The sequence below is a fragment of the Protopterus annectens genome, chromosome 8.part0, assembly GCF_019279795.1.
Source record: "Protopterus annectens isolate FY-2018-M chromosome 8.part0, PAN1.0, whole genome shotgun sequence".
Taxonomy (NCBI): Eukaryota; Metazoa; Chordata; order Ceratodontiformes; family Protopteridae; genus Protopterus; species Protopterus annectens.
In genome coordinates this window covers 613,234,143-613,246,558 of record NC_056741.1, presented here as the reverse complement: position 1 = coordinate 613,246,558, position 12,416 = coordinate 613,234,143, and the positions used below count along the sequence as shown (strand labels likewise).

Here is a 12,416-nt window from a genome sequence, read left to right as displayed (position 1 = left end):
AGAATAATTAACAATTCTTCATTTAAAGAAATGCCTAAATTTATGAAATACATATACGAAATCATATATAATGACTTTGACATGGGGAAACAGTATTTCAAAATTTTACAAAATCTGGATAAACTATAAAACAACACCCAAAACCTCATACTGGAAATATAAAAGGACATTCAATACAGTTAACTGAAAATATTAAAACAAATATATTATTATCGATAAAATATACATCCTTTACACAATACTGGAATGTTTTAATTGGAAATGCTTGCAAAGAGCATTCTCAACCCCAGACAGAATCAGTAAAATTAGTTCTTCCACAAAAGGAATATGTTGGAGATGTGAGCAAGTACACAATGCAGACTGGAACCACATTTTCTTTGACTGTGTTAAAATTAAGCCATTTTGGAATGGTATTAATAACTTTCTACAAGCTTTATTTAAAGAAGATGCACCATTACATAGTACATTTCAAAATAATTTTGCACAAAGCAATACAAAACTGTAAAGAATGTGGTTAGAATTTGTTTGGAGATGATAGTGAAATTAACTAAACTGCATATGGTATGTGACTGAAAGAAAATTTACAGCTTAAGCAGTATATTGAACATGAACCTGAGATGCAAATGCTCCAAGATGTGGCTATGAGAAATTAATGCAGGTGGATTGGACACTCTAAATTGGCCCTAGGCATGAGCGAGTGCATGTGTGTGCCTTCTGTGGAAGGTTGGGAGCCGAGCTGGCAATTTGACACCATAAAACTCCACTGCCAATTATGAGCGGACAGGTAATCTGCTGTGGGGACCCCTAACTGGGAAAAGCCAAAAGAAGAAAAAGAAGAAGAATCTTGTCAAGAGGAAAGAAATATGGCTGTACTTTCCATTCAAAAAACAGATTCATTTCTGGCAAGGTTTGATGTTTGAGGCTGATATAGTGTTATATCAGTTTATGGAGCACATGCTTGCAAGAAAATGTCTCAATTGAGACTTGTGAAGGGTAGTAGTCAGGGACTTAGGGACACACATAGATAGTAATCTAGCCTTTGACCATCATGTGTCTACAGTGGTGAGGAAATCATTCTATGTTGTGCAACTTATAAACAAAGGTATGACATCTAAGTCCAAGGAAGTTATTGTTCCACTGTATTCAGCTTTCATCCGACCTATCTTTGAGTACAATGCCCCCTTTGGTATGTACCTAACCAGGCATATCCAACAATTGTAATGTTCACAGAGATTCCTCACTAAAAGAATACAAGGCATAAGTAAAATGTTTTATGCAGACCACCTCAAGTCCCTATCCCTGTATTCTGTCTCCTACAGGATTTTGAGGGGAGAGCTATGCCTGGCATACAGGGCATTGTCAGACCCACTCTGATGGACCTCCTGCATATCCACAAAACAAACACCAGAATTACCCATTGTAAAGACTTAAACCTTGCCTGTGATATAAATAGGACCTGCTGGAGAGATAGGTATGTATCCCAGAGACTACCACATCTATGGAACAGGCTCCCCATCCACGTGAAGCAGAGTTCTTCCTCCCTAACCCAATTTCAAGTGCAACTTGGGACAACTGGATGGGAAACCAGAAATTCATCCATGGTTTGGCACCTATGTCTCTAATGGACATAGGTAACCTGTAAATGGTTCATCTCTCAGGCCCATGCTTACACTTATCAAGGGTATCAGAACTTGTCAGAGATTTGGGATGCATGACTAGGCTTAAAAAGGCCCTTGTGGTCATTAGCCTAGTAAACACCTATGAACCTATAAATCATTTTATTTAACTAAAGCTCTTACATTACTGAATGTGAACGGAGGTCCTCATTTGAATAGGTCAAACATGTATCTAGTATGTACTATACTATAATAATTTCAAGGAAGAGTATAACAAAAAGATGGAATACAAACACAATACCAACTTTGGAAGACTTCTACAGCCTACTGAAGACCACAGCATTATTGGAAATTAAAATTAAAGAATTTATCCAAAGCCATTTATCAACAACCCTTGGGGAAAAGTCTTATCGTTGATTGACACTATACAATAATTGATCAGACACTCTGACAATGGGTTGGGCATACTTATAAATTAACTTTATACATTAAAATATGTTATAGTGTCAGGCTAATGTAAATAGTGTACACAGTTATTTAAGATGTTATGCATAAATGTTATGGAATTCATTCAAATGTATTTGAAAAATAAAAAAAAAAATTTTGAGAAAAAAAAAAAGAATTAGATGTTAACATACCTGTTACCTGCTCCTTGCAACATATCCCTTGTTAAAAGTACCTCTGTCTGAACACCATTTTCCTGCAATGAAAGTAAAAAAAATAATATTAGTAAGCATACACATGTTTCAGAAGGTATACAACATGAATACCAGCAAAAACATCATCATCCATTAATAACTTAAGTTTGATAAATTATTTGAAGGAGCAACCGGTAGCCAAGAGTACAAAATGCTAAAGATCAAGCTAGTCGTGCTAGAACATATGTTGACAAGTTGGGCTTTTGATATTCACTACCCACATCTTCTGACATTTTCTTTGTTTTCTGTTTATTTCTTAACCAAGGTAGGGCACTGATCCACCAGGACCATTTTTAGGCTCAGCCCAGGGACTACATGACATATATCCAATAAAATAGGGCATACATGTGAAACAAGAATACAGCAACTCCAAAAAAATGCTTAAATGATTACTTCAGCTATATATAAAGCAATGTAGAAGCAATTGTGCTAAGAATTTCAACAAAAGGGTATGTGGAAGTAACAGGGTGTTTTACAATGACTTAGTTAATAATGTTGCACTTTCCCATGCAATGATGTGAACATAGACTTGTGCATTTAAAGGTGAAGTAGTAATGAAGTGGGAGTGACAGAGAATGCAAGTTGAAGGGTAAGAGTAGGTAAGCGTATAGGCACTGAGGGAAGTTGAAAGGGATTTGACAGTTGGTAAGGAGATGGGTCAGTCACAGTCAGAGGACAGGGAGTAGCATTGGCAGTTTGGAAACAGCAATAGAATAGTAGTTGTTGAATGGCAATTGGTTGGTTACGGGATTGCTCCAATCTAGGTGTTTAATATAATGCAGCAGTTGATAATGGAATTGAAATAGGTGTTGCACACTTTCAGAGTTTAATAGTTAATGGTGAAAAAGGATAAAAAAAAAAAAAAATACTCAGCCAGTACTTGGATTTGAAGAAAAATACCATAACCTTATTAGCGCTTTCATCCAATTTAATACACTTGAACTTCTTCAGAAAATAACATCCATACATTTTCAGCATTTAAATAAATAACTGCTGTGTCACATGTGATAAAATGATCCAATGAAATGCATAAAATACTTAATGTGGTGTTCAAACATATAAAAGCACATCACTTTTTTTTACAAAAATAAACATAAATAATCAACTTTAAATATGTAAAATTGTTATTAATAATAATAATTATTATAATATTTGTGCTTGTAAAAAGCACTTTATATTAATCATATCATTTAATCCAGGAAGCTGATCTGCATTTAGTAAAATCTGCCATAAAGTCTCTTTACACTCTAAAGAACTTTAAGGTTCCCACTAAATTTATCATCCTTAACTTTCTCTAAAATGAAAAAAGAGAACTTTTTGAAGCTAGAACAAGACATGGTGTGTTTAGCTAAAGCATTTGACATATCTTTTTTATGTATGGCTAGTGTATGTTCATATATATGTTTGTTTAATGCTCTTATTGTCTTTCCTGTACACATAGCAACATATACCACATTTCTAGTCTTACAAGTGTAGTGTCCCTTACACTGAATTGGCCTATTTGTGTGTTTAAACAATACTGAACTAGTCCCTGCAATGTATCTACATTGTTTGCAAACTCCACTGGGAAAGGTACCCAAATTAAAACTAGTGTTGACACTGTTGCGGTCAAAGGTACCTCTCTCTAAAATAGTCTTTATGTTCACTATTCTTTTGTAAGTAAACAAAGGGAAATTACCAACTATTTTACTCAAATCAGTATTACCCAACACTACTTTCCAATTATTCAAAATGGTATTTCTAATAAATACCATCTCATTAGTAATAGGAATAGGAAAAGCCAAAGTGTAATCACTAGATGTTGCATTCACTACTAAATTAACTACAACTAAATTGTTGATTTGTTTCAAAATAGGACACGCCTTACTAAATCTAAGACGTAAAACTTCTTTTAATATATTGTCCAACCAGGCTTTATCATAACCTCTTTGTGTAAAAAATCCCATCAGTTTCTGTGTTTCTGTGTGAAAAATCTCATCTCTACTAGTTAACCGACTAATTCTGATGAACTGCCCCTTGACAACTCCATGTTTCATACAAACTGGATGTAAACTGTCATAATATAAGTATTGGTTGACAAAGGTAGACTTTCTGAAGATACAACTTTCAAAATGTGAACCATTTTTATACAGGAAAGACAATAAGAGCATTAAACAAACGTATATATGAGCATACACTAGCCATACGTTAAAAAGATATATCAAATGCTATAGCTAAACACGCCATGTCTTGTTCTAGCTTCAAAAAGTTCTCTTTTTTCATTTTAGAGAAAGTTAAGGATGATAAATTTAGTGGGAACTTTAAAGTTCTTTAGAGTGTAAAGAGACTTTATGGCAGATTTTACTAAATGCAGATCAGCTTCCTGGATTAAATGCTATGATTAATATAAAGTGCTTTTTACAAGCACAAAGATTATAGTAATTATTATTATTAATAACAATTTTACATATTTAAAGTTATGTTTATTTTTGTAAAAAAAGTGATGTGCTTTTAAATGTTTGAACACCACATTAAGTATTTTATGCATTTCATTGGATCATTTTATCACATGTGACAGAAGTTATTTATTTAAATGCTGAAAATGTATGGATGTTATTTTCTGAAGAAGTTCAAGTGTATTAAATTGGACGAAAGCGCTAATAAGGTTGTGGCATTTTTCTTCAAATCCAAGTACTAGCTGTGTGTTGTTTACTCGGTTTTTCGTGTTTTTGTGGTTTTAATATTTCTTGTTTGGTCAGTGATGGCAGGAGAAGAATTGAGTCAGGAGACTCTGCTAAACCTTAGCATCCATCCCGTTCCTGAGTCGGGTAGAAGCTTTAGTGAACTTATTACCTCAACCATTTAGGAGGCTGTTCAAGAGGCTTTATCCTGGCAGATAGGCAATGGGGGTGTTTCAAGTAGCCTGAGCGTTAATTCGGGTAATCCAGGAAGCAAGCGAGATGACATCAGTGCCAATGTGGGCGTCTTTTCCAATCAGGCAAGTTCGGTTTCGCCTGTGAAGGTGAACGTCGGTTTGCCTTCAGTGTGTATGAATCAACGAGGATTCAACAGTGCTGGTTGTTCAGACATAGTTACTGAAAGTATTTTTAAGGAAACAACAAATCCCTTTCACAACACGCAAAATGGAACTGAAGTAAATAAAGTAAGTGACTTTGCATTTCCGTCCAGTCCGGACGAGTTTACAACTTGCAAAAATAATATTTTTTCACTAAAAAAGTTGTGTACAAAAACAGAGTCATTACAGCTAGAAGTCTTTTATTTAGAAGAGAAAATTAACTTGAAATGTGTGCCCTTTGGCTTAAGAACTTTTAAGTTCCCTAATTGTGTGGTCCAGGGTGACAAATTGTACACCCAGTTGGTTGAATTGTTTAACAATACAGGACTAACGTTTACGAATATGCTTATACAACATTACAAAACTGAACTAGTGTCTTTGAGAAAACAAACAGAGTCTTGACAGTAAAATTATAGCTTCATAGGCCTTTAGTTCTTTGGCGTCCTTATATTACGGCATTAATGCTAAACTTGAGAGACACAGAGCTTCTGTTATTTTAAGAAAACAGAAAAAGCTCAAGAGAGACCTTGCCGCTTATGATTCTAGAACAGCTTATCCAGTAAAGAACCTTAATGTCAAAAAAGATGGTACAAGTTATGTTGTTAATAATGTTACATTAACCAACAATGTCAACTCAATTAACACAGATGCTGGTTCAAAAGTGTGCTTAGGAAATGCCAATGATAATGGAAATGGTGGACACATTCAATTAGACAATATGCAAGCTTCCACCTCCTATGCACAAGCAGTTTCTGTAGTGAATAAATCTGGTCCTTTTTTGATGGACAATACAGGCAACAAAAAGACTCCGAGATGGTCTGGAAAGGTCCAAACTAGGAGCAAGGGGAAGGGCAAGGGGCGCAAAAAGAATTAGATTACACTATTAATGTATGTAATTTGACTGATGATGTCCTGACAAATTATATGACTTCTGTACTTAAAAATGTTTTTTCTTTTATTCCATCAAATCATGTAAACATTTCTAGGTTAATAGTAGACTTCAAATTGTATCTAAGGAAGCTTAATTTGAAGTATATTTTTGAAGGTATTGCTAGACCTGAACCAATTTGATTTCAAAAGGAAAAGTACCTACAACCCATTATTAAATTCCACCCTGATGGTTTTTGGGAAGTTATGTGAGCAGGAATTTAGAAAGATTGGGTGTTATGGTAAAGGTAAACTCAATTTACTTCCTTCAGAAATGTCTGCACTAGAGGATTTGGCCAACAATAAGAAATGGCGTATTATGAAAGCAGACAAGGGTGGTACTATTGTAGTTATAAAGTCTACTGACTACAGTTTGGCAATTAATTCATTGTTAAGTGATAATAATTGTTATAAAGTAGTTACAGAAGAGTACATCACACAAAGTTTTTTGAGATTGGACACTTGTTTGTTTGACTTATTTAGTCAAGGAAACTTAGATTATTCTGTCTACAACTTTTTATTAGTTATATATCCTAAACTGGCGACAATATTTGGCATTCCTAAGTTACATAAAAATAGAATGGATCCTTTCAGGCCTATAGTGTCAGCCAGTTTTTCTAAGACAGAACCAATCTCTGTTTGGCTTGATAAACTCCTAAACCCTGTTGTGCAAAAATCAAAATTTTATTTGAGAGACTCATGGCATTTACTTGAATGTTTGAGTCAATTACATAAGTTAGAGATGCCTGTTACATTTGCATCATTAGATGTGGTTTCTCTATATACAAGTATAGATCAAACAACTGGTGTAGAATATCTGAGAGAATATTTGAGTCAACATACTGATTTTGACAATGATATTGTTAATACAGTGTGTGTATTTTGATGGAGCTTATATTAGAAAATAACTTTTTTTCATTTGAAAATACTTTTTTTCAACAAATTTCAGGTATAACGATGGGTTCCAGGGTAGTCCCTTGTTTTGCAAACTTGGTGATGGCAATGTGGGAGAATAAGTTCCTTATTTCACATCCCATATCGAAAAACATTGTATTCTATAAATGTTACATAGATGATTTGATCTTTTTATGGAAAGGGAATGTTGATTCTTTTTACACATTTGTTCTACTTTTGAACAATTCAACCACTTTTTTGCAATTCACAGTGGGCAACATTGGTGACAACATTGATTTTTTTGGATTTACATTTAACCATCGGTTATGATGGTTCACATTTTGAAAGTTGTATCTTCAGAAAGTCTACCTTTGTCAACCAATATTTACACTATGACAGTTTAACATCCAGTTTTTATGAAACGTGGAGTTGTCAAGGGACAGTTCATCAGACTTAGTCGGTTAACTAGTAGAGATGAGATTTTTCACACAAACACAGAAACTGATGGGATTTTTTACACAAAGAAGTTATGATAAAGCCTGGTTGGACAATATATTAAAAGAAGTTTTAGGTCTTAGATTTAGTAAGGCGTGTCCTATTTTGAAACAAATCAACAATTTGGTTGTAGTTAATTCAGTAGTGAATGCAACATCTAGTGATTACACTTTGGCTTTTCCTATTACTAATGAGATGGCATTTATTAGAAATACCATTTTGAATAACTGGAAAGTAGTGTTGGGTAATACTGATTTGAGTAAAATAGTTGGTAATTTTCCTTTGTTTACTTACAAAAGAATAGTGAACATAGACTATTTTACAGAGAGGTACCTTTGACCGCAACAGTGTCAACACAAGTTTTAATTTGGGTACCTTTCCCTGTGGAGCATGCAAAAGTACAGTTTTGTACCTGCCGTAAATGTAGATGGTCGAGTGTATACACTGCTGCAGTCATTACACTTGGGTTATCCTGCCATCAGGCAGCTCCCCAGTCGGCCTGAGTTCCAAATTCTTGGTCCGGCGTCGGCTGCTGTCGCCTCCTCCCTGACGTCAGTGCGACAGGGGTATGTAAGATGTATCTGATGCCATTTTCTTTAGTTTTTCTTGCCCCAGATGTCAGGTGCCTCTAAATAGGTAGGCAATTCCAATTGCTAATAAAACATACATAATAAAAGCAAAAAAACAACTTACAGCTACCAGCAAATACTCCCCATAAGTAGTAAGGGTGGAAGACATAGGTATGTACCAGCCAGTAAGAGGGGAAGGAGGGAGGGTAACCTGGACTGCAGCAGTGTATACACTCGAACATCTACATTTATGGTAGGTACAAAACTGTACTATGTTCATCGTGTTACACTGTGCAGTCATTACACTTGGGTAGAATCCCAAAGCTGAGGTAGGGTGGCTGGTTCTATAAGGCATCAGGGGTGACTATAAGGCCCTGCAGCACTGCAGTAGCGAAGCCAGCTCTGGATTTAGAGTACAGAGGCAGATGGTAATGCTTGGTGAAGGTATGCACAGAACTCCAAGTTGCTGCTTCCAAAATATCCTTGGTAGGTACTCCCCTGAGGTAGGCCGTTGAAGTGGCTGTTGCCCTGGTGGAGTGAGATTTAATGCTGCCAGGTACAGATTTTCCATGGTATGTGTAGCAGAAACGTATACAATGTCCTAGCCATTTTGAAATAGTCTGTTTTGAAATAGCTTTTCCCTGTGCTCCTGCAGCATATGCTACCAATAATTGCTCAGATTTTCTGAAAGCTTTGGTTTTGTCCAAGTAGAAGCGTAACTGCCTGTGAATGTCCAAAGAGTGCAGTAGTCTCTCCCCTTTATTCTGTGGTTTAGTATAAAAAGTTGGCAGGTGAATAGTTTGGTTTAGAGCCACACTGGATACCACCTTTGGCATAAACGTAGGGTTAGTTCTTAAAGACACCCTGTCCTGGTGGAAAATGAGGAAAGGTTCCACTGCCATTAGTGCCTGTAATTCTGAAACTCTTCGTGCTGATGTTATTGCCAGGAGTAGAGCAGTTTTCCAGGAGATATATTTTAATTCTGCTGTGTTAGCTGGCTCAAAAGGAGGTAAAGTTAGTTTTTCCAAAACAAAGTTGAGGTCCCAAGTTGGAGTAGGTGCTCTACGGGGCGGTCTTATGTTTTTAGCCCCTCTGAGGTACTGTTTTAACAGAGAAATAGAGAAAATTGGTGGATCCGTGTTGTAATGAGCAGATATGGCAGAGGCGTGGATCTTGATGGACGAGAAGGAGAGGCCTTTGTCCAGCATCTCAGTTAAGTATTGTAGTATCTGAGAAATGTTAGGGACAAGAGGGTCAAGGCTGTGAGCTTGGTTCCAGGCACAGAATCTCTTCCATTTATCCGAATAGGCTTTCCTGGTACTAGGCCTTCTGGCCTCCAGAATAACATCCATAACAGCTTTTGAGAGAGGCATTGGTTGTTTGGCTAAGGAATCTTCCATGCAGCTAGGTTTAAGGTCTTTAGCTGGCTGTGTAGTATTTGACTGTTGTGCCGAGTCAGCAGATGTGGGATTTGAGGCAAAATCCAGGGTGGTTCTTGTGCTAAGCTCCTCAAGATTGGGTACCAGTGCTGGCGTGGCCAGTTTGGTGCAATCAGGATCATCTTTGGCTCTTCTTGCCTGGCTTTTATGAGTATCTTTGGCAGGAGAGGTAGTGGTGGGAAAGCATATACTTGTAGGTTCTCCCAGCTGAATGAGAGGGCATCCACTTTCCATGCTTGTGGATGGTAACTCCTTGTGCAGAATTTTTGTAGCTGGCAGTTTATTGGGGATGCAAACAGATCTATGTCCGGGCTCCACCATTTCTGTGTTATCATTCCGAATATTTGTGGATTCAATTCCCATTCGTGGGGATCCATGATGTTTCTGCTTAAGTCATCTGCCAGTGTGTTTTTCTCTCCTGGCAGGAATTGTGCTTGCAGATGAACTTGAAGGTTTATAGCTGTGTTCCACAAGGTCATGGCTTGTCTGCATAGGGGGAAGGAGTGAGTGCCCACTTGCTTGTTTATGTACCACATAACTGTGGTGTAGTCTGTCTTTATCAGTAGCTGTCCTGGATGCAGCAGGTCCTTGAAAGCTATAAGGGCATTTTGTACAGCTAGCATCTCTTTTTGATTGATGTGAAGATGCCTTTGTTCTGCGGGCCACGTGCCCTGAATACATTTGCCTGCCATGTGTGCTCCCCAGGCGTAATCCGATGCATCTGTTTTCAGTGTTTGCCTGGCTGTGGGTTGTGTAAAAGGCTGTCCCTTGTTGAGGTGACAAGCTTGAGCCCACCACTGAAACTCCTGTTGAAGGCAAGGGATTAGTGGTATAACTGTTTCCAAACTTTGACAGTGTTGAGACCATACATTCTTTAGGGACCATTGTAGTTTCCTCATATGCAGTTTGGCATATGGAATTAGTAGTATGCAGGATGCCATGTAACCCAAGGCCTGCAGAATTTTTCTTGCAGGGAATTGGGTCTTTGTTGCCATCAATTGAAAGTATTGAGTCAGTTGTCTTTGCTTGTCTGGCGTGAGATAAGCCATCTGGGCCGTTGTGTTCAAGCTGGCACCCAGGAATATAATCTCTTGTGAGGGCACTAGTTTGGATTTCTTTTTGTTTACTGTGTACCCCAGGCAACTTAATAACTTTTTTTTTTACAAACGCCAGATGCTTTAGAAGAAAGCTCTTGCTCTCTGCTTGAATCGGGCAGTCATCCAGGTAAGGATAAATTTGGATTCCTTTCTGTCTGCAAAATGCAATTACTGGTGCCAGGCACTTTGTGAAGACCCTTGGCGCAGTAGATAAGCCAAAGGGCAGTGCAGAGAATTGGTAGTGCATTGGACCAGCTATGAATCTGAGGTATCTTCTGCAGTTTTGTCTGATAGGGACATGCAGGTATGCCTCCTTGAGGTCCAAAGTCACGAGCCAAGCTTTCTTGTCCAGCATGGGAAGAAGCTGCTGTAATGTCAACATTTTGAATTTGGGAACATCCAAGTAGGTGTTTAGAGATGAAAGATCCAGAATGGGCCTCCAGGCCCCAAAGAGTCTTGAGTAAAATCCTTGTCCTTGCTCCTGTGATGGTACCTTTTGAATAGCTCTCATATCCATGAGTGCTGTAATTTGTTTTTGAGCCTCTGCCCATTGATTTGGTGGCAGATTTGGCATTCCTTTTAGACTTGGCAGAGTGTGAAAGTGGAACCTGTAACCCTGAAATACAATGTTGAGAACCCATTTGTCTTTGGTGATCATTTGCCAATTGTGGTAGAAGAGTGCCAGTTTTCCTCCCAAGGGGGCTGCCAAGAGGGATTTGTTTGGTAGCTGTAGTGGGAAGTCATTGGAGCTGCTTTTTATATGGTTGGGGCCTGTCTTCCCCTTCTTTCTGGCCTGATGCAACCCATTGTCGAGGCCTATAAGGACCTTGTGTTTGACCTCTACCTCTTGGACGTCTGTATCTTCCCCTTTGAGGTCTGTCTGTAATTGGAAAGGACCAATTCTTAGTTGGCCAGTTTCTGCTAAATCTAGAAGGCTGAACCTGTAAGAAATCCTTCACCGTTTGCATAGATTTTGCCTTATCCTCCATTTTCTTTAATACCTCGTCTGCCTTAACTCCAAATAACACATCCTGCTGGAAAGGTGCATCCAATAATTTTGCTTTAACATGATCTGGTAACCTATGTTCTTTTAACCAAGCATGTCTTCTAATGACACAGCCTGTAACTGCTGCTCTGCAGGAGGCCTCTAGAGAATCAAAACCACATCGCAAAGTATGCTTTCCTACTTGTTCAGCTGCATGCAAAAAATCCTGCATTTCTTTAAAATTAGGAGGATCTGATTCTGGAAGCATTTTCTGTTTTAACTGAGACAGTAAAAATTGCTGATATTTTAGCATGTGAAACTGGCAATTTAAGGCTCTCATTGCTAAAGTTGCAGATGCATATACTTTCTTTCCCCATCTGTCTAATGCTCTGGAATCTCTGTCAGAGGGAAATGGATTCTTGGCTGATGAGGCCTTAACTCCTTTGGGTCCCTGAGAAATAGTTTCAGGGTCAGCTACAGGGCTTTTATACAGAAATTTATGAGAGTCAGGGACTCTGTAGTATCTGTCAGGTTTAACAGGGGATGGAGGTAAGGAATAAGGATTTAAGCTGGATTCAGTATACACATCATCCACAATATCTAACACTGGCGGAATAGCAAGGGGTCTGTGTTGAGGTAAT

At 37.8% G+C, this 12,416-nt stretch overlaps 1 protein-coding gene across 1 annotated transcript in view; it reads right to left on the bottom strand.

Annotated features, from left to right (window-relative positions):
• Positions 1 to 12,416, bottom strand: part of LOC122808948 (NF-kappa-B essential modulator-like) — a gene marked incomplete in the record, with an annotated part of 2,932,895 nt that overhangs the window by 2,167,698 nt on the left and 752,781 nt on the right. The window contains 1 exon segment of the mRNA XM_044080106.1: positions 2,255 to 2,316. Within this exon segment, the coding sequence (XP_043936041.1) occupies positions 2,255 to 2,316 (62 nt within the window).